Source organism: Culicoides brevitarsis, chromosome 3, assembly GCF_036172545.1.
Source record: "Culicoides brevitarsis isolate CSIRO-B50_1 chromosome 3, AGI_CSIRO_Cbre_v1, whole genome shotgun sequence".
NCBI lineage: Eukaryota > Metazoa > Arthropoda > Insecta > Diptera > Ceratopogonidae > Culicoides > Culicoides brevitarsis.
Genome location: NC_087087.1, coordinates 11444933 through 11468246, shown reverse-complemented (window position 1 = coordinate 11468246; position 23314 = coordinate 11444933). Strand labels below are relative to the sequence as shown.

The following is a 23314-nucleotide window of genomic DNA, read 5'->3' as shown; positions in this document are numbered from 1 at the left end:
TAAAAAAAAGTCCAAACTCTGATTTTTTTGTTTCGTCAAATATCGACCCAATATGAACAGAAATCTACTTTAGAATGAATATTTATTCAATTTTAGGTTTAAAAGTGATCAAAAATTGACTTGCAAAAAGTTTTTCAAAACTTTAAGCAAATCGAGTCCAATAGAACAGTGAATATTTATTCAATTTTAGGCCTAAAAGTGATCAAAAATTGACTTGCAAAAAAATCAGAGTTTTTACTTCCAAACGCTGATTTTTTTGTTTCGTCAAATATCGACCCAATATGAACAAAAATCAACTTTAGAATGAATATTTATTCAATTTTAGGCTTTCAAAAATTTACTTGAAAAAAAGTGACTTGTTAAATCCAAACTCTGATTTTTTTGTTTCGTCAAATATCGACCCAATATGAACAGAAATCAACTTTAGAATGAATATTTATTCAATTTTAGGCTTAAAAGTGATCAAAAAATGACTTGCAAAAAAATCAGAGTTTTTACTTCCAAACTCTGATTTTTTTGTTTCGTCAAATATCGACCCAATATGAACAGAAATCAACTTTAGAATGAATATTTATTCAATTTTAGGCTTAAAAGTGATCAAAAAATGACTTGCAAAAAAATCAGAGTTTTTACCTCCAAACTCTGATTTTTTTGTTTCGTCAAATATCGACCCAATATGAACAGAAATCAACTTTAGAATGAATATTTATTCAATTTTAGGCTTAAAAGTGATCAAAAATTGACTTGCAAAAAAATCAGAGTTTGAACCTAAAAACTCTGATTTTTTTGTTTCGTCAAATATCGACCCAATATGAACAAAAATCAACTTTAGAATGAATATTTATTCAATTTTAGGCTTAAAAGTGATCAAAAAATTGCAAAAAAATCAGCGTTTTTACTTCCAAACGCTGATTTTTTTGTTTCGTCAAATATCGACCCAATATGAACCGAAATCAACTTTAGAATGAATATTTATTCAATTTTAGGCTTAAAAGTGATCAAAAAATGACTTGCAAAAAAATCAGAGTTTGTTTCGTCAAATATCGATCCAATATGAACAGAAATCAACTTTAGAATGAATATTTATTCAATTTTAGGCTTAAAAGTGATCAAAAAATTACTTGCAAAAAAATCAGCGTTTTTACCTCCAAACTCTGATTTTTTTGTTTCGTCAAATATCGACCCAATATGAACAAAAATCAACTTTAGAATGAATATTTATTCAATTTTAGGCTTAAAAGTGATCAAAAAATTACTTGAAAAAAAATCAGAGTTTTTACCTCCAAACTCTGATTTTTTTGTTTCGTCAAATATCGACCCAATATGAACAGAAATCAACTTTAGAATGAATATTTATTCAATTTTAGGCTTAAAAGTGATCAAAAAATGACTTGCAAAAAAATCAGAGTTTTTACCTCCAAACTCTGATTTTTTTGTTTCGTCAAATATCGACCCAATATGAACAGAAATCAACTTTAGAATGAATATTTATTCAATTTTAGGCTTAAAAGTGATCAAAAATTGACTTGCAAAAAAATCAGAGTTTTTACCTCCAAACTCTGATTTTTTTGTTTCGTCAAATATCGACCCAATATGAACAGAAATCAACTTTAGAATGAATATTTATTCAATTTTAGACTTAAAAGTGATCAAAAAATGACTTGCAAAAAAATCAGAGTTTTTACCTCCAAACTCTGATTTTTTTGTTTCGTCAAATATCGACCCAATATGAACAGAAATCAACTTTAGAATGAATATTTATTCAATTTTAGGCTTAAAAGTGATCAAAAATTGACTTGCAAAAAAATCAGAGTTTTTACCTCCAAACTCTGATTTTTTTGTTTCGTCAAATATCGACCCAATATGAACAGAAATCAACTTTAGAATGAATATTTATTCAATTTTAGGCTTAAAAGTGATCAAAAAATTACTTGAAAAAAAATCAGAGTTTTTACCTCCAAACTCTGATTTTTTTGTTTCGTCAAATATCGACCCAATATGAACAGAAATCAACTTTAGAATGAATATTTATTCAATTTTAGGCTTAAAAGTGATCAAAAAATGACTTGCAAAAAAAATCAGAGTTTTTACCTCCAAACTCAAATCAACTTTAGAATGAATATTTATTCAATTTTAGGCTTAAAAGTGATCAAAAAATGACTTGCAAAAAAAATCAGAGTTTTTACCTCCAAACTCTGATTTTTTTTGTTTCGTCAAATATCGACCCAATATGAACAGAAATCATCTTTAGAATGAATATTTATTCAATTTTAGGCTTAAAAGTGATCAAAAATTGACTTGCAAAAAAATCAGAGTTTTTACCTCCAAACTCTGATTTTTTTGTTTCGTCAAATATCGACCCAATATGAACAGAAATCAACTTTAGAATGAATATTTATTCAATTTTAGGCTTAAAATTTGACTTGCAAAAAAATCAGAGTTTTTACCTCCAAACTCTGATTTTTTTGTTTCGTCAAATATCGACCCAATATGAACAGAAATCAACTTTAGAATGAATATTTATTCAATTTTAGGCTTAAAAGTGATCAAAAATTGACTTGCAAAAAAATCAGAGTTTTTACCTCCAAACTCTGTTTTTACCTCCAAACAACTTCTGATTTTTTTTTGTTTGATCAAAAAATATCGACCCAATATGAACAGAAATCAATGCAAAAAAATCTTAGAATGAAAAAAAAAAAAATCAGAGTTTTTACCTCCAAACTCTGATTTTTTTGTTTCATCAAATATCGACCCAATATGAACAAAAATCAACTTTAGAATGAATATTTATTCAATTTTAGGCTTAAAAGTGATCAAAAATTGACTTACAAAAAAATCAGAGTTTGAACCTCCAAACTCTGATTTTTTTGTTTCATCAAATTTCGACCCAATATGAACAGAAATCAACTTTAGAATGAATATTTATTCAATTTTAGGCTTAAAAGTGATCAAAAATTGACTTGCAAAAAAATCAGAGTTTTTACCTCCAAACTCTGATTTTTTTGTTTCGTCAAATATCGACCCAATATGAACAGAAATCAACTTTAGAATGAATATTTATTCAATTTTAGGCTTAAAAGTGATCAAATTTGACTTGCAAAAAAATCAGAGTTTTTACCTCCAAACTCTGATTTTTTTGTTTCGTCAAATATCGACCCAATATGAACAAAAATCAACTTTAGAATGAATATTTATTCAATTTTAGGCTTAAAAGTGATAAAAAATTGACTTGCAAAAAAATCAGAGTTTTTACCTCCAAACTCTGATTTTTTTGTTTCGTCAAATATCGACCCAATATGAACAGAAATCAACTTTAGAATGAATATTTATTCAATTTTAGGCTTAAAAGTGATCAAAAATTGACTTGCAAAAAAATCAGAGTTTTTACCTCCAAACTCTGATTTTTTTGTTTCGTCAAATATCGACCCAATATGAACAGAAATCAACTTTAGAATGAATATTTATTCAATTTTAGGCTTAAAAGTGATCAAAAAATTGACTTGCAAAAAAATCAGAGTTTTTACCTCCAAACTCTGATTTTTTTGTTTCGTCAAATATCGACCCAATATGAACAAAAATCAACTTTAGAATGAATATTTATTCAATTTTAGGCTTAAAAGTGATCAAAAATTGACTTGCAAAAAAATCAGAGTTTTTACCTCCAAACTCTGATTTTTTTGTTTCGTCAAATATCGACCCAATATGAACAGAAATCAACTTTAGAATGAATATTTATTCAATTTTAGGCTTAAAAGTGATCAAAAATTGACTTGCAAAAAAATCAGAGTTTTTACCTCCAAACTCTGATTTTTTTGTTTCGTCAAATATCGACCCAATATGAACAGAAATCAACTTTAGAATGAATATTTATTCAATTTTAGGCTTAAAAGTGATCAAAAAATGACTTGCAAAAAAATCAGAGTTTTTACCTCCAAACTCTGATTTTTTTGTTTCGTCAAATATCGACCCAATATGAACAGAAATCAACTTTAGAATGAATATTTATTCAATTTTAGGCTTAAAAGTGATCAAAAATTGACTTGCAAAAAAATCAGAGTGTTTACCTCCAAACTCTGATTTTTTTTGTTTCGTCAAATATCGACCCAATATGAACAGAAATCAACTTTAGAATGAATATTTATTCAATTTTAGGCTTAAAAGTGATCAAAAATTGACTTGCAAAAAAATCAGAGTTTTTACCTCCAAACTCTGATTTTTTTGTTTCGTCAAATATCGACCCAATATGAACAGAAATCAACTTTAGAATGAATATTTATTCAATTTTAGGCTTAAAAGTGATCAAAAATTGACTTGCAAAAAAATCAGAGTTTTTACCTCCAAACTCTGATTTTTTTGTTTCGTCAAATATCGACCCAATATGAACAGAAATCAACTTTAGAATGAATATTTATTCAATTTTAGGCTTAAAAGTGATCAAAAATTGACTTGCAAAAAAATCAGAGTTTTTACCTCCAAACTCTGATTTTTTTGTTTCGTCAAATATCGACCCAATATGAACAGAAATCAACTTTAGAATGAATATTTATTCAATTTTAGGCTTAAAAGTGATCAAAAATTGACTTGCAAAAAAATCAGAGTTTTTACCTCCAAACTCTGATTTTTTTGTTTCGTCAAATATCGACCCAATATGAACAGAAATCAACTTTAGAATGAATATTTATTCAATTTTAGGCTTAAAAGTGATCAAAAATTGACTTGCAAAAAAATCAGAGTTTTTACCTCCAAACTCTGATTTTTTTGTTTCGTCAAATATCGACCCAATATGAACAAAAATCAACTTTAGAATGAATATTTATTCAATTTTAGGCTTAAAAGTGATCAAAAATTGACTTGCAAAAAAATCAGAGTTTTTACCTCCAAACTCTGATTTTTTTGTTTCGTCAAATATCGACCCAATATGAACAGAAATCAACTTTAGAATGAATATTTATTCAATTTTAGGCTTAAAAGTGATCAAAAATTGACTTGCAAAAAAATCAGAGTTTTTACCTCCAAACTCTGATTTTTTTGTTTCGTCAAATATCGACCCAATATGAACAAAAATCAACTTTAGAATGAATATTTATTCAATTTTAGGCTTAAAAGTGATCAAAAAATGACTTGCAAAAAAATCAGAGTTTTTACCTCCAAACTCTGATTTTTTTGTTTCGTCAAATATCGACCCAATATGAACAAAAATCATCTTTAGAATGAATATTTATTCAATTTTAGGCTTAAAAGTGATCAAAAAATTACTTGCAAAAAAATCAGAGTTTTTACCTCCAAACTCTGATTTTTTTGTTTCGTCAAATATCGACCCAATATGAACAAAAATCATCTTTAGAATGAATATTTATTCAATTTTAGGCTTAAAAGTGATCAAAAAATGACTTGCAAAAAAATCAGAGTTTTTACCTCCAAACTCTGATTTTTTTGTTTCGTCAAATATCGACCCAATATGAACAAAAATCAACTTTAGAATGAATATTTATTCAATTTTAGGCTTAAAAGTGATCAAAAATTGACTTGCAAAAAAATCAGAGTTTTTACCTCCAAACTCTGATTTTTTTGTTTCGTCAAATATCGACCCAATATGAACAAAAATCAACTTTAGAATGAATATTTATTCAATTTTAGGCTTAAAAGTGATCAAAAATTGACTTGCAAAAAAAATCAGAGTTTTTACCTCCAAACTCCAAACCCAATATGAACAAAAATCAACTTTAGAATGAATATTTATTCAATTTTAGGCTTAAAAGTGATCAAAAATTGACTTGCAAAAAAATCAGAGTTTTTACCTCCAAACTCTGATTTTTTTGTTTCGTCAAATATCGACCCAATATGAACAAAAATCATCTTTAGAATGAATATTTATTCAATTTTAGGCTTAAAAGTGATCAAAAAATGACTTGAAAAAAAATCAGAGTTTTTACCTCCAAACTCTGATTTTTTTGTTTCGTCAAATATCGACCCAATATGAACAAAAATCAACTTTAGAATGAATATTTATTCAATTTTAGGCTTAAAAGTGATCAAAAATTGACTTGCAAAAAAAATCAGAGTTTTTACCTCCAAACTCTGATTTTTTTGTTTCGTCAAATATCGACCCAATATGAACAGAAATCAACTTTAGAATGAATATTTATTCAATTTTAGGCTTAAAAGTGATCAAAAATTGACTTGCAAAAAAAATCAGAGTTTTTACCTCCAAACTCTGATTTTTTTGTTTCGTCAAATATCGACCCAATATGAACAGAAATCAACTTTAGAATGAATATTTATTCAATTTTAGGCTTCAAAACGATCAAAAAATGGTTGAAAATTTACTCGAAAAATTTATCACTATTAACAAAATTAAGAAATTTAATAAAAAAAGGCCTTTATAAAACAAAAAAGTTGAAATTTTTCAAATAATCTGAATCATTTTTACTTCAAATTCAAGATTATTGAATTCTGCAAATTTTTAATTTTTTTTTATTTCCTTAATTCACAGACCTCTGGTAGAACGAAGCTTACAGGTCCGCCAAAAAATTTCCTACTGTTCTCCATCGTCGCCGAACCCCCAAAATTTCGCCAAAAATTTGTTTTCCGCGGAACACGTCACCTTGCATTTTGAGACGACCCCAAGTGATAAACGTCAAAAAATCGACTATTTTGGAAGAGAGACACAGCTTCATTTCAAATAAAAAAAATTCTTCGCTAATTTTCCAGTTTTTACTGCTAAAAAAATTACCACAAAAATCGCGTGTACGTGTGTGCACTTTACGCAAATTCGCAAAAAGTTTTACCGGAAAAAGATGAATTATTGCCGAACGCGTGCAAATTCATAGGTGAGTTTTGTCCGTCTTTGCCTCGGAACTGCGTGGTACATTTGGAAAAGTGAATTTTCCGCCGAAAATCGCCACGCTGCCCGATGATTTACCGAAAAAGGCGTCATTTGAAGGTTTTTCTCGCCGTGTAAAAGTGAAAAATTGCCAAAAATCCCGTTTAAATTGATAAAATTGCTCAAAGAAAATTTTTGTTCTTTTTTTCATGTACCCCGTATGCGTGCACGCGACCCGTACAGGAGAGTATCAATTTTCTCAACAACATGGCTGACGCGAAATATTTAAAAGAAGATGACTATTTGAACGTATCCGAGGACACATGCCACATAATTTACCATCCGAGCTTGAACGTGATCCTGCTGTTCACGAAAACGGGCGATGTCAAGGTGCTCGACGTCAATTCGGGCCTGATTTTGCATTCGTGCTCGTTACTTGGTGAGGAATTTCTTTGTTTTTTTTCCGAAAACAGCTGTAAAATTTTTTTTTAAATTTTTTTCTTGCAGTGGACAATCAACTTCCGAAGGCGAAATTCTTGCCGGAACAGGAAAAAGTCCTTTTTTGGAATAACGCCACTTTGGGATTGCGCGGCGACTACAATGGCGTACTTTTGCTCGATACAATCCTCCAAACGCCGATCACGCAAGCCGATGACACGATCCGTCTGGAGCTTTTGTTGTCGGAGGCGATGTTATTTTTGCAAAGTATTCAAAGTCTCGAGCAGCAAGGCTTGGAAAATACCGCCGATGTCACGAACGAGCTCGTTCTAAAGATCGAAGAAGCGCGTCAAAACAACAAAAAAGGCATAAAAGCGCAGCGTTGGGAGACAATTTGCCTCGAACTGCCGCATTCGAGCTTAAAAATGGTCGCCAGCAGCGTCGCTTTGACCCTAAAACGTCTCGGGCGACAAATTCCAGCGCTCGCCATCGCATCGGCGATCAACGAAAGACTGACGGATCTCATCGTAGGCGGCCGCGTTGTCGACAGCGACAACGTACAACGTTTCCACATGTATTCCGAGGCGGCGCGACGTCAAACTTTCGAGCAATGGCCTCACATGGACTACAAATGGGCCCTGCCCGACCAAATGGCGCAAGCGGGATTCTACCATCAGCCCGGCGAAAGTGGCGGGGATCGTGCCATGTGCTTCACGTGCAACGTTTGTCTCGTTTGCTGGGAAAAAACCGACGAACCGTGGAGCGAACATGAACGCCACTCCCCAGATTGCGCCTTCGTCAAAGGAGAATACACGCAAAATGTCCCGCTGACTGTGACTTATGCCACAAATCCCGCCGTCGCCACGAACCGCTTCACCATCGTCTCGAATGGCTGCCAAACGAACATAATTTGCACGGGAAATCGCGTCGCCGAAGTAAATGTGTGGAATATCGAGCGGCAATCGCAAAAAGTGCACCAATTTACGATCGATGCGCAACAAGCGATCCATGCGAAACTCAATTTAACGAGTGGCAAACACGATATTGAGCTGACAGCGCTTGCCACGTATTGCGGAAGCAGCACGAAAACCGCCTCGCCGCAGGGAACATCCAAAAAACCCGTCGCCATGTCGAGCAAAGCGAAGATGTTGGCGTCGAAAATCATCGCTGGCGTCTCTGTGGTGCGTCAAATCGACCAAGAAACCCCGGAAATTGAGAAAAAATTACTTTTAATTATTTATCAGCTCAAGGAAATGTCGCCGTCACCCACGACCAACAATAAAATCGACGCCACACAAAATCCGAGCAAGAAATCCTCCTCATCCACGTTAAGTACGATCGAGGAACGCTTCGAAGACGATGAATTTATGAAATTTTTGGCAAGCGAAACGGATTTGCAGCAACTTCAGCTGCTCGAGGACTACATAGATAACATCGATAATACCTCGTCCTCGGACAAAATCGCCGAAATCGCGTTAAAAAACCTATTTTCGGCGGGAAATTCGGTCTCGGGGACATCTTCGACGCAAGGAACGTCAGACGACGCCAAGAACGACGACCAAAAAATCAGCAAATTAAAGGCTTTTAATCACATGTCGGGCGCCAATGTCGATAAAATGGACAAATGGGTGTGGAGTCAGACGGATTCCTCAGCGACAAGTGGAAATAATAACAATTCCTCGACTCCAACGGTGGAAAATACGGAAAAAAGTCCCGCGGAAAAGGTTCTTTCGTCACATTCCGTCGCTGCGGGTCATCAAATGACGTCAGTTCCCGTGCAATTTGTCACTGTTGTGCCATTCCTGTCGGACGACTACGAAATTGACGAGATAATTCCGTCGTGCGATGCGAAATTCCTGCTCGTAGTGCTTCGGCGTTGCACCCAATTCGAGGGAACAGCCTTCGCGGATGACGTCATGGACACAGATTGTGTCGCCACGAAGGATACGTCGCATGTGCAGCTTATTTTGTACTCCATCGAGGACAACGGGATGCTGGATGAGGTGCCCGTTTGCGTTAGAATTCTCGAGGAACGCGATTCGCCGCTGGAATTTTGCATGTTGCCCAAGTACGAGGGGAAACGACGCGTTTTTGAGGGTCCCGACACGGAAAATGGCATTTTTGCGATGACCTGTGTTGATGGCAGCTTGAAAATTATCTCACTATCGTCACTGAAGACCATTTCGGAGGCGCGAGTTGACACGGGAAATTTCGTCTCGGTCACTTACTGCAAGAGTCTCGAACGGATTTGCGCTTGTACGGACAAGGGATCGTTGCATTTTTACTCTTTTTATGAATTTGATGCGGATTCGAGCGATGAACGGGATGACGATGCGTGTAATATTTTGAATGAGGCGCAGGGCAGGTGCAGCAAGTCGAATATTATTTATGACGCGATGCCGTCGACGTCGAGTCAAGCGCCAGCGGGTGCGGCAGCGGCGAAGCAGGAAACGGAATTGATCGCGTACAAGAATAATTTGACGCTGAATGATCTGAAAGTGCTGTACTCGTTGACGCTTTTTGAGGAATTGCCGTTGCCATATAATGCCGAGGTGCCGGGTTGCTGGAGCGAATTGATTCAGGCGCAGAAGCAACGAAGGCATCCGAATCACTTGAGACCCGGAGATGATTCGAATTTGACACGGACATGGAGGTTGCATAATGATGCGTAAGTTTGAACAATTTAATTTTAAATTAATTTTTTTAATTGAAGAAAAATTAAAATAAAAAAAATTATAAAATTAATTAAAAATTAAATTAAATTAAAAAAATTTTAATTTATTTTAAATTTAAAATTATTTTTTTAATTAAATTAATTAAAAATTAAATAAAATAAAATTAATCAAATTATTTTTTAAATTAATTATTAATTAATTATTAATTAAAAAAAATAAAATAAATTAATTAATTTAATTAATTAAAATAAATCAATTAAGTAATTTATTTTTTTTAATTATTAATTTTTTTTTTAAATTAAATTAATTTAAATTTAATTACCTAAAAATTTAATTCAAATTAATTTAAATTAATTTTTTTTAAATATTTTAAATTTAATTTAATTAAAAATTTATTTAAAAATTAATAATTAATTAAATAATTTTAAATTAATAATTTTAATTAATTAACTTTAATAATTTATTAATTTTTAAATAAATTTTTAATTAAATTAAATTTAAAATATTTTTAAAAAAATTAAATTTGAAATTAATTTTAATTAAATTAATAAAATTTAATTTTCCTTAAATTTTTTTCTAAAAAATATTTTTATTTCATTTTAGAACGACTTGGGATGAACATCTCATCGAATTGAATGTCCCGAAATCCGTGACACAAACGATCGGGCATATTGACTTCAAGTTCTCCTTATATCAACCGTGCACGAATCCGCCAGCCATTCAAGTTACGTTGCTGAAACAAAAGTCGTTGGGAATTTGCTCGAGACGTAAAATCGGTAGCAAAATTGATGAAACCGAAATTGGTGGATCAGGCTCCGATAGTAAAGGTAAGAAATTTTATTTTTTTATGAGGGAAATTTTTCTGAAATTTCGTAATTTTTTTAAAAGTTGAATTAGCGTAAAAGCGATTTTCAAATTTTACAACTGTCAGTTTTTGAATTGACATTTTCGAATTTACGTCAAATAATTTGAATAAGATTTCAAGATTAATTTTAACTTTTTCTTTTGATAAATTTCAAGTAAATATCAGAAAAATTTTAAAATAGAAAAATATTAGAAAATTGCAATTTTTTAAATCTTTGGGATGATTTTTTGAAGAATTTTGGCTGATTTTGCCAAAAATTGATAAATATTTACAAATTTTGAGTCAAATATCAATATATTTTCGATTTAAAAAAAAAGGTTTGAATTAGCAAAAAGCGATTTTCAAATTTTCAATTAATTTTAAACCAATAGGTTTCAAAAAAATTATTAATTTTTTTAGAAAATCAAGATTCTGTTGAACAAGTTTTTATGAATATTGTGCAAAATTAAAAAAAAAAAATATTTTTAAGGTTTGAATTAGTGAAAAGGTTCAAATTTTTAACCGTCAAATTTTGAATTGACGTTTATGAAATTTTTATTAAAAACTAAAATTATCAGTATTTAAAGTTTTTTCACAAAATTTTCATGGTTTTTAGTAAAAATCAAATTTATTTATCACGTGGTTCAGTTTGAATTAGTAAAAAACCATTTTAAAAACATTTAGAAATAAAAATTATTTTTTTCAAAAAATTTTGTCAAATTACTAAATTTTTTGTAAATTTTTTTTCTTTTACCTTCAAAATTTAACCAAATTGCTTCAATTTATATTTCAGAATCCTGCGAAAATCCCGTTCTCAGCGAAGAGTTCCTTCAAGCACGCAGCGCCGACATCCTCGTCGGTCCCATCGAGCTGTCGTCGTGCATGGATCTCAGCGAGCAAGGAGGCGTCGTGACCCTAACTAGCCCCAAATTGCTCAAAACCAAGGGACGCAACTTTTTGTTGCACATCAAAACTGTCGCCGACATGTCAAAAGATGGTCAAGGCAAGACTCGAGGTGAGTTCGAATTCGTCTTTCATCGCATGCTTTTCATCTTTTCCCGCTTTTTGCTTCACATTTTCGCCATTTAACTCATCCCAAAATTTACAAAATTCACATGTTCGTGTCTTTTTTGTTTAATTTCATACGCAAAAAAAAATCTCTGTAGTGCCTGTTAAAAGAAAAGGTTTAACAAGTATCCTGTTAACATCATTTCAAAATTCGAGCTCAGCACAAGCATCATCATCGCAACCAGTTAATTTTATTGGAAAAGATCGCATCTCATTTTATTCATCCAAGCCACGTACTAATAACTTTTACACAGGTACGTTTTTTTTCTGTTAACTCATTTTTCTTCATTTTTTCATCGCTTTTCTATGAAAAAAAAAAAATTTCATCAAAATTTAGTTTGTTTTTCATCTTTTCATGAACCAAAAGTCGATTTTTTGTTCAAAAGAAATTTTTTTTTATCAAATTTTAATATTTGATGAACATAAAAGTAATTTTTAAAAATTCTCAAACTTTTTATCCTTTTCCCTTTTTTGCTCAAAATATTTTTTTTTTAATAAATAAATGAAATTTTAATTTTTTTTCAACTTTTCATGAATTGAATTTTTTTTCTCAATTTTTCATTTTTTTCATGAACAAAAAAAATTTAGTTTTCTTTCGAAAAAAATTTTTTCATCAAATTTTATTTTTTTCCATCTTTTCATGAACTAAAAATTCAGTTTTCTGTAAAAAAAAAAAATTTCATGAAATTTTTCATCTTTACATCAATTTTTTTACATTTTTTTATGATCGTAAAATCGATTTTTGTTCAAAAAAAAATTTTTTATCAAATCTTAAAAAATTTTTTTTAAATTTTTCAACTTGATGAACATAAAAAGATTTTTCTTTCATCAAATAGAAAAAAAATTTCTGAAAATTTTTTATCTTTTTAGGAACAGAAAGATCGCTTTATGATCCAAAATATTTTTTTTTCTTTGAATTTTAATGAAATTTCAAATATTTTCGTTTTTTTATAATCGAAAAATTTCTTTTTCTAAAAATAAAATTTTTTTCATCAATTTTTCTTGAAATTTTAAATATTTTTATTTCCTAATGAACCGAAAAATCAATTTTCTGTCAAAAAAAAATTTCATAAAAATTTTATGAATTTTTTCATCTTTTCTTGAACCAAAATGAGACCAAAAATCGATTTTTTGTTAAATTTTTTTTTTTTATTAAGGCCGCTCCAAATGAAACTAGTTTTGTCCGATGCCCCATTTTATATTCGAAAATCCAATGGGGCAAAATATATAAAAAAAGTTAAAAATTTCATCAAAAACTACCGATTTTTGGTGTATTTTCATAATTTTTTAAGAAATTGTCAAGAAAACTTGATGAACATAAAAGTAACTTTTTCTGTCATCAAAAAAAAGAAAATCTTAAAATTTTAAGAATTTTTTATCTTTTTATTAACAGGATAGATCCCTTTTTTATTCGAAATAATTTTTTTCTATCAATTTTTCTTGAAATTGAAAAAAAATCGCTTTTCAATTAAAAAATTTTATTCATCAATTTTAATAAAATTTTAAACTATTTTTATTTCCCATGAACAAAAATAAAAAAAAAAATTCTGTTAAAAAAATTTTTTTTATAAAATTTTTCATCTTTTCATGAATCAAAATTTTGCTTTTCTATAAAAAAATTTTTTTTTCATCAAATTTTTATGAAAATTTTTAATTTTTTTTTTATGAACCAAAAAAAAAAAAAAATTTTTTTTATCAAAATTCAATGAAATTTTAATTTTTTTCATCTTTTCATGAATCAAAAAATTTTTTTTTGATCAAATTTCATTGAAATATTATTTTTTTTCATATTTTCATAAACCACAAAATTTTCTTTTCATAAAATTTTTATGAAATTTTTTAATTTTTTCATCTCTTAATGAACCGAAAAATTGTTTTTTTGTCAGAAATTTTTTTTTCACCAAATTTTAATGAAATTTTTTAATTTTTTCATCTTTTAATGAACCAAAAAAATTTTTTTATAAAATTTTAATCTTTTCATGACCAAAAAATCGCTTTTTTGTCAAAAAAAAAAAAAAAATTTTTTTCATCAATTTTTATGAAATTTTTTAATTTTTTTCAGGTTGCGACTGGCTCCATGAAATCTCGATCACCGTTCGTGCCGCGAAACACATTCACAAGGTGCCGAACGAGCGAATTCAGCGTCTCGTGATGCTCGAATCGAACCAATTGCTGGACAATTTACTTAAAATCGTAGCGTGCGACGGCAAGCTGTTGATGCAAAACCTCGCTTTCGACATTTTGAACTGGATCACCGTTATCCGCCTCACACGATATCGTTCCCCGTTGCCGACAATGTGCAAATGGAGTGCGAAAAATGCCGCCAAGAACGCCAACAGCGCCGCGCTAGACCCGAACGAGCAACAAAACGAGTGCGCCATGATTATCGGCGACAATTTACAGGAATTGGTGAAAAATTGCATGGTTTTGAACGATCGCAGTATCGCCCATAAGTGCTCCAAACTGATTCTCGCGAGTCTGGATGGCGCCCAAAACTTGCTGCATGCCGATATTTGTCAAACGTTCGAGGAACGCCTCAAAATGGCGATTGTGAATGCTTTGCCGCACATTACGCGATGCGAACATGCGGGCGCTTTGCGTTGGTTCACGTTGTTGATATCGGGCACCTCGTCGCTGGACACGCAAAACGAAATTTCCGAACAGAGCATCAAACTTTTGGTCGAAATTGCGGGCGAAATGGTCACGCGGTACAATCCGCACGGATTATTGCTGCGATCTCGGTTCGGATTGTACGGTTTGCCCTTCGAACCGGAGCTTTTTGACGCGGAATTGCCAAATTTGAGTAAAACTAGCAACTTGATCTACACTTATGTGCCGGCGACGAAGCCTGGCATCCAAGTTGGCAACCAACCGATGGATCTCAAGAGTTTTTGTGTCTCCGATGGGTCCGAATTACGCGTTTTGCCCTTCCAACTGCGACGAAAAGGCATCGGAAATCACTTTAAAGGCGCTTTAGAGGTCGAACCCTTGCATTTTGTGTGCACCGGAACGTCAGAAGCGACGCGTTTGGAAAATACGGACTCCGCGATGGTCCAATCCGGTCACATAATCGACGACATAATGCTCGAAACCCCGATAAATACCGTCGAAAATGCCGTTTCCATGGCAATTGGCGGCAATTCGAAGAAAGAAACGGGCGACAAGGAGAATTTAGACGACGACATGATGAATAATGTGAAAAATATTCTCGTTGATAAGATTTTTTATTCGGCAATTAAGAAGCACAAGTTGAAGGAAGACATCAAGGAAGCTGCGAAAACGTTCGATCTCGAGGTCTCGGTGCTGTCCGGGTACAATGAGCCCGAAACGAATGACGAATGGGGACCGCCAGAGCCGAGGGTCGTTTTTTTGACAAATAATTCGGCTAATAATGAGAATAGTGAGGCGATTTTGGAAGATACGACTGCGACAAGTGCATCGCTGACGAATAAAATTCAGGAATTCTTTGAGGAAACGAATGCGAATGAGGATACGGCGTTCCAGTGGCACAAAATATTGAGTACGCCGCCGAAGCAGACAATTGTCGTGGATCGCATGCATTCGGGGGCGAGGCGTTATGTCATTTTGGACTTTGGACAACCGACGATGTTGACTGATTTGGTAAGAAAAATACAAATTTATTTGAATTTTTTATTTTTTTTTTAAATTTGAGATGAAAATTTTTTAAAAATATAAAAAATTATTTCTTCAAGAAAAACATTATAAAAAAAAATAAAAATCTGAAAATTAACAAAAATTGAGAAAAATTTTAAATTTTAATTTTTTTATAAAATAAATTTTCTTATAATTTTTTTTTATATTAATTTTATTTTTAATTTAAAAGATTTTTTTTAAGCTCGCAAGAAAATATTAAGGAAAATTTGGAAAGTTTTTATTGAAAGTTAAATGAAATAAATAAAATTAAAAAATGGAAAATTAAGAAAAAATAAAAGAACTTTTTATTAAAAGAAAAATTTTGAAAAAAAAAAATTAAAATTAAATTAAAAACAAAATTTTATTTTCAAAAAAAAATGTGGAAAATTAAATGAAATTGATAAAATTAAAAAATGGAAAATTAAGAAAAAATTAAAAAAAACTTTCAAGTTTTCAATAAAAAAATATAAAAATTTATTTTAAAACAAAATAAAAGATAGAAAATTTTTTTTTGCATTTTTATGAAAAAATTGAGCAAATCTTTATATTTTTACTTTTTTTTTTTTGTAAGAAAATTTTTTAATAGTTTTTTTTGATCAAATTTTATTTTTATTAAAAATTTTAACAAAAAAAATATTTGAGCAAATCTTTATATTTTTACTTTTTTTTTAATTTTTGTAAGAAAATTTTTTTTGGTCAAATTTTATTTTTATTAAAAATAAAAAAAAAAATTCAGAAAAAAAATTCAAAACGAAATTTGTAAAACTAAAAAAAAATTTAAAATCACAATTTTGAAAAAAAAATGGAAAAATGTACAAAATACTTTTAAAGAAAAAATAATTATAAAAGGTTCGAAAAAATTAAGGATAATTTCTTATCCTTAAAAATATTCAGAAAGTTTTTCTATTTAAAAAAAATTAAAATTACATATCTTCACAAAATATTCAATTTTTTGAGAAAAAATTAAAAAAAAATCAATTTTCTTCAAATTTGTAAAATTTCATGAAAATTTTTCGAAACTCAACTAAAATTTTTCTTTAATTTTTCAGATCATTCCCGCATACCCCGACTTGGCATCAATTTCCATCGACATTTGGTGCTTCGAAGAAGAAGCCGACAGCGTTCGTCTCGTCGTTTCGCAAGACATTGGCAGCAAATCGCTCGTTCTAAGTGACTTGCAACCTCCCCCAATTTGTCGCTACTTGAAAATCACCTTCACCGGGCGTTACGGCATGACAGGCACTCGTTGCAAAATCCCAATGGGCGCCTTTTTCGGTCATGTTGTCATCGTAGAGAAAGAAGGTTACGCCGATCCCGTGATGAAATACATGAAAAACAAGAAATCCAACACTGCGATTCAGTTAAAAGTGCTTAACGCGCTATTCGAAGACGTTCATTGCCGTTATTGCTTGTCCAGTAGCAAGTTATCCGAGTACTTACAGCCGTTCCTTAACAACGAAACGTCAAATATGTCGCATATGCAGGCGTTTTTGAATAAAAATCGCGAAACGGACGACACAAATCAGGGTTATGCGAAAATTTATGCGACTTATGAGGAGTGCATCTACTTCCAGTACCAGCTAAATTTGATTAAACGCGTAATTGATCGAATTGAGTCAATTTCGGTGAATCCGGTGCCCCCGAAAATGGAAATAAATGACGTTTCGTCGTTGTGCACGGACAAATTGCGCGTTTTAAGCGAAAGTTTGATCGAAATTTTGCTGCATTGCATCATCAGTAATGGAAATAATGCGATGAACGATGCCACGTTGACGCTGCTGATGAATCAAAACGTTTGTTCCTTGCTGTTTGAGACGATAATCATCTCGGGAGACACCCACACGCAATTGGCGACGTGTTCATTGCTCGTCCGTCTCTGCGGATCGCAACCATGGTGGGGCGATTTCATGGCAAGCTGCTTCAACAAGTTATTTTCCAGCAAAAATACGCAAATTTTCCCGCAAGATCGAATTTTCTTCCTGCTGACGTATCTCGGGCGCAAAAGTATCTCGATGGGCGTTTCACGAACGCGCGTCATCGATTCCATTCTCAAGGCAATCGCCCAACTTCTCGTTCCGCTGTCGACTTCCGTCGATGCTGGACTCGGAATTTGGCCAAATACGGATCTCACGCAGCTCAGTTGGCTGTTGCTCTTTTTGTCCGTTTGCTCTGACGATGGGAACGAGAAAAAAGACACCGCCACCTATCGGTGGGATTTTATGTCAGGCGAAGGCGACATGGCAAAGTCACGGCTTTCGATGTGCAACAATAACGCAAGGACCTTTTCGAGATCGTTTAAAAAGCGATACATTCAGAACAAAACTGCGTCAACGAGTCACTTGCCCGAGAAATATTACATCTCGGATGCGCTGAATCTCGTTGGGAATGGCGACATGTTGACGATCAAGCAGCAAGCGGATCACTTGGTCAAGCTGAAGAACTCGATGAAGGGCAAATTGCAGTCTTTCGGGGATTATTTCAATGAAATTACGACGAAGAAACAGCTGAGGGCGCAAGCTGAGTCGTCACGGGCTTTTCAAAGTACTTCGACGCAAAGCTCGAATGACGTGCCAGTGGATACAGACACCGTTTTTGATAAAGGACTCAAGACGATTAAGACGCAGAATATTATTGTCGTTATTCGGGGATTGATTGGATTGATTTTGAATATGGATTTTACGTGCAACATGGATTTGTTCCTTTTGACGTGCAAGGTGAGTGATTTTTACTTTTACAAGTTTTCATTTCAAGATTTCAAAATTTCATTTCAAGAGCTAAAAATCTAATTTCAAGAGCTAAAAGTTTATTTCAAGAGCTAAGTACCTTGAATTAGCTAAGCAAATTCGAATTGTAGTATATGTTTGTTACATAACCCGTTTGTGTACCGAGTCAATTGATTAAAAAAAATTTAAGTCAAAATCCTCTTATTATGAGGGCTCACATACCGATTTTTCAAAATTAAGCTAGATCACGGTTCTCCGTCTCAAAATGAAGGTTTTGATGTTAGAAACAACTTTTGTTTTGGACTTTTTCTAAATTTTGCGTTTTCGATGTACAGGAGCCATTTAAAGATGTTAGCGAAAAAAATTTAAGTCAAAATCCTCTTATTATGAGGGCTCACATACCGATTTTTCAAAATTAAGCTAAATCACGGTTCTCCGTCTCAAAATGAAGGTTTTGATGTTAGAAACAACTTTTGTTTTGGACTTTTTCTAAATTTTGCGTTTTCGATGTACAGGAGCCATTTAAAGATGTTAGCGAAAAAAATTGATTAAAAAAATTTAAGTCAAAATCCTCTTATTATGAGGGCTCACATACCGATTTTTCAAAATTAAGCTAGATCACGGTTCTCCGTCTCAAAATGAAGGTTTTGATGTTAGAAACAACTTTTGTTTTGGACTTTTTCTAAATTTTGCGTTTTCGATGTACAGGAGCCATTTAAAGATGTTAGCGAAAAAAATTTAAGTCAAAATCCTCTTATTATGAGGGCTCACATACCGATTTTTCAAAATTAAGCTAGATCACGGTTCTCCGTCTCAAAATGAAGGTTTTGATGTTAGAAACAACTTTTGTTTTGGACTTTTTCTAAATTTTGCGTTTTCGATGTACAGGAGCCATTTAAAGATGTTAGCGAAAAAAATTGATTAAAAAAAATTTAAGTCAAAATCCTCTTATTATGAGGGCTCACATACCGATTTTTCAAAATTAAGCTAGATCACGGTTCTCCGTCTCAAAATGAAGGTTTTGATGTTAGAAACAACTTTTGTTTTGGACTTTTTCTAAATTTTGCGTTTTCGATGTACAGGAGCCATTTAAAGATGTTTCAAAAGATTTTTCAAAATTAAGCTAGATCACGGTTCTCCGTCTCAAAATGAAGGTTTTGATGTTAGAAACAACTTTTGTTTTGGACTTTTTCTAAATTTTGCGTTTTCGATGTACAGGAGCCATTTAAAGATGTTAGCGAAAAAAATTTTAAGTCAAAATCCTCTTATTATGAGGGCTCACATACCGATTTTTCAAAATTAAGCTAGATCACGGTTCTCCGTCTCAAAATGAAGGTTTTGATGTTAGAAACAACTTTTGTTTTGGACTTTTTCTAAATTTTGCGTTTTCGATGTACAGGAGCCATTTAAAGATGTTAGCGAAAAAAATTTAAGTCAAAATCCTCTTATTATGAGGGCTCACATACCGATTTTTCAAAATTAAGCTAGATCACGGTTCTCCGTCTCAAAATGAAGGTTTTGATGTTAGAAACAACTTTTGTTTTGGACTTTTTCTAAATTTTGCGTTTTCGATGTACAGGAGCCATTTAAAGATGTTAGCGAAAAAAATTTAAGTCAAAATCCTCTTATTATGAGGGCTCACATACCGATTTTTCAAAATTAAGCTAGATCACGGTTCTCCGTCTCAAAATGAAGGTTTTGATGTTAGAAACAACTTTTGTTTTGGACTTTTTCTAAATTTTGCGTTTTCGATGTACAGGAGCCATTTAAAGATGTTAGCGAAAAAAATTGAAGTCAAAATCCTCTTATTATGAGGGCTCACATACCGATTTTTCAAAATTAAGCTAGATCACGGTTCTCCGTCTCAAAATGAAGGTTTTGATGTTAGAAACAACTTTTGTTTTGGACTTTTTCTAAATTTTGCGTTTTCGATGTACAGGAGCCATTTAAAGATGTTAGCGAAAAAAATTGATTAAAAAAATTTAAGTCAAAATCCTCTTATTATGAGGGCTCACATACCGATTTTTCAAAATTAAGCTAGATCACGGTTCTCCGTCTCAAAATGAAGGTTTTGATGTTAGAAACAACTTTTGTTTTGGACTTTTTCTAAATTTTGCGTTTTCGATGTACAGGAGCCATTTAAAGATGTTAGCGAAAAAAATTGAAAAAAATTTAAGTCAAAATCCTCTTATTATGAGGGCTCACATACCGATTTTTCAAAATTAAGCTAGATCACGGTTCTCCGTCTCAAAATGAAGGTTTTGATGTTAGAAACAACTTTTGTTTTGGACTTTTTCTAAATTTTGCGTTTTCGATGTACAGGAGCCATTTAAAGATGTTAGCGATGAAAAAAAATTTAAGTCAAAATCCTCTTATTATGAGGGCTCACATACCGATTTTTCAAAATTAAGCTAGATCACGGTTCTCCGTCTCAAAATGAAGGTTTTGATGTTAGAAACAACTTTTGTTTTGGACTTTTTCTAAATTTTGCGTTTTCGATGTACAGGAGCCATTTAAAGATGTTAGCGAAAAAAATTTAAGTCAAAATCCTCTTATTATGAGGGCTCACATACCGATTTTTCAAAATTAAGCTAGATCACGGTTCTCCGTCTCAAAATGAAGGTTTTGATGTTAGAAACAACTTTTGTTTTGGACTTTTTCTAAATTTTGCGTTTTCGATGTACAGGAGCCATTTAAAGATGTTAGCGAAAAAAATTGATTAAAAAAAATTTAAGTCAAAATCCTCTTATTATGAGGGCTCACATACCGATTTTTCAAAATTAAGCTAGATCACGGTTCTCCGTCTCAAAATGAAGGTTTTGATGTTAGAAACAACTTTTGTTTTGGACTTTTTCTAAATTTTGCGTTTTCGATGTACAGGAGCCATTTAAAGATGTTAGCGAAAAAAATTTAAGTCAAAATCCTCTTATTATGAGGGCTCACATACCGATTTTTCAAAATTAAGCTAGATCACGGTTCTCCGTCTCAAAATGAAGGTTTTGATGTTAGAAACAACTTTTGTTTTGGACTTTTTCTAAATTTTGCGTTTTCGATGTACAGGAGCCATTTAAAGATGTTAGCGAAAAAAATTGATTAAAAAAAATTTAAGTCAAAATCCTCTTATTATGAGGGCTCACATACCGATTTTTCAAAATTAAGCTAGATCACGGTTCTCCGTCTCAAAATGAAGGTTTTGATGTTAGAAACAACTTTTGTTTTGGACTTTTTCTAAATTTTGCGTTTTCGATGTACAGGAGCCATTTAAAGATGTTAGCGAAAAAAATTGATTAAAAAAAATTTAAGTCAAAATCCTCTTATTATGAGGGCTCACATACCGATTTTTCAAAATTAAGCTAGATCACGGTTCTCCGTCTCAAAATGAAGGTTTTGATGTTAGAAACAACTTTTGTTTTGGACTTTTTCTAAATTTTGCGTTTTCGATGTACAGGAGCCATTTAAAGATGTTAGCGAAAAAAATTTAAGTCAAAATCCTCTTATTATGAGGGCTCACATACCGATTTTTCAAAATTAAGCTAGATCACGGTTCTCCGTCTCAAAATGAAGGTTTTGATGTTAGAAACAACTTTTGTTTTGGACTTTTTCTAAATTTTGCGTTTTCGATGTACAGGAGCCATTTAAAGATGTTAGCGAAAAAAATTGATTAAAAAAAATTTAAGTCAAAATCCTCTTATTATGAGGGCTCACATACCGATTTTTCAAAATTAAGCTAGATCACGGTTCTCCGTCTCAAAATGAAGGTTTTGATGTTAGAAACAACTTTTGTTTTGGACTTTTTCTAAATTTTGCGTTTTCGATGTACAGGAGCCATTTAAAGATGTTAGCGAAAAAAATTGATTAAAAAAAATTTAAGTCAAAATCCTCTTATTATGAGGGCTCACATACCGATTTTTCAAAATTAAGCTAGATCACGGTTCTCCGTCTCAAAATGAAGGTTTTGATGTTAGAAACAACTTTTGTTTTGGACTTTTTCTAAATTTTGCGTTTTCGATGTACAGGAGCCATTTAAAGATGTTAGCGAAAAAAAATTAAGTCAAAATCCTCTTATTATGAGGGCTCACATACCGATTTTTCAAAATTAAGCTAGATCACGGTTCTCCGTCTCAAAATGAAGGTTTTGATGTTAGAAACAACTTTTGTTTTGGACTTTTTCTAAATTTTGCGTTTTCGATGTACAGGAGCCATTTAAAGATGTTAGCGAAAAAAATTGATTAAAAAAAATTTAAGTCAAAATCCTCTTATTATGAGGGCTCACATACCGATTTTTCAAAATTAAGCTAGATCACGGTTCTCCGTCTCAAAATGAAGGTTTTGATGTTAGAAACAACTTTTGTTTTGGACTTTTTCTAAATTTTGCGTTTTCGATGTACAGGAGCCATTTAAAGATGTTAGCGAAAAAAATTGATTAAAAAAAATTTAAGTCAAAATCCTCTTATTATGAGGGCTCACATACCGATTTTTCAAAATTAAGCTAGATCACGGTTCTCCGTCTCAAAATGAAGGTTTTGATGTTAGAAACAACTTTTGTTTTGGACTTTTTCTAAATTTTGCGTTTTCGATGTACAGGAGCCATTTAAAGATGTTAGCGAAAAAAATTGATTAAAAAAAATTTAAGTCAAAATCCTCTTATTATGAGGGCTCACATACCGATTTTTCAAAATTAAGCTAGATCACGGTTCTCCGTCTCAAAATGAAGGTTTTGATGTTAGAAACAACTTTTGTTTTGGACTTTTTCTAAATTTTGCGTTTTCGATGTACAGGAGCCATTTAAAGATGTTAGCGAAAAAAATTGATTAAAAAAAATTTAAGTCAAAATCCTCTTATTATGAGGGCTCACATACCGATTTTTCAAAATTAAGCTAGATCACGGTTCTCCGTCTCAAAATGAAGGTTTTGATGTTAGAAACAACTTTTGTTTTGGACTTTTTCTAAATTTTGCGTTTTCGATGTACAGGAGCCATTTAAAGATGTTAGCGAAAAAAATTGATTAAAAAAAATTTAAGTCAAAATCCTCTTATTATGAGGGCTCACATAATTTTTCAAAATTAAGCTAGATCACGGTTCTCCGTCT

General features: G+C 31.9%; 1 protein-coding gene across 3 annotated transcripts in view; it reads left to right on the top strand.

Moving 5' to 3' along the window:
• Nucleotides 1–6653: 6653 nt before the first annotated feature.
• LOC134833691 (baculoviral IAP repeat-containing protein 6) overlaps nucleotides 6654–23314 on the top strand; it is a 32235-nt gene continuing 15574 nt past the window's right edge. For 2 of the 3 annotated variants that reach the window (XM_063848105.1, XM_063848104.1), the window contains exons 1-8: nucleotides 6654–6830; nucleotides 7067–7262; nucleotides 7331–9929; nucleotides 10540–10763; nucleotides 11574–11795; nucleotides 11947–12102; nucleotides 13911–15469; nucleotides 16552–18216. In XM_063848105.1, the coding sequence (XP_063704175.1) occupies nucleotides 7091–7262; nucleotides 7331–9929; nucleotides 10540–10763; nucleotides 11574–11795; nucleotides 11947–12102; nucleotides 13911–15469; nucleotides 16552–18216 (6597 nt within the window). In that variant the 5' untranslated portion in view covers nucleotides 6654–6830; nucleotides 7067–7090. The remainder of the gene's footprint in view (nucleotides 6831–7066; nucleotides 7263–7330; nucleotides 9930–10539; nucleotides 10764–11573; nucleotides 11796–11946; nucleotides 12103–13910; nucleotides 15470–16551; nucleotides 18217–23314) is intronic. The other variant, XM_063848106.1, reaches the window with a different exon arrangement.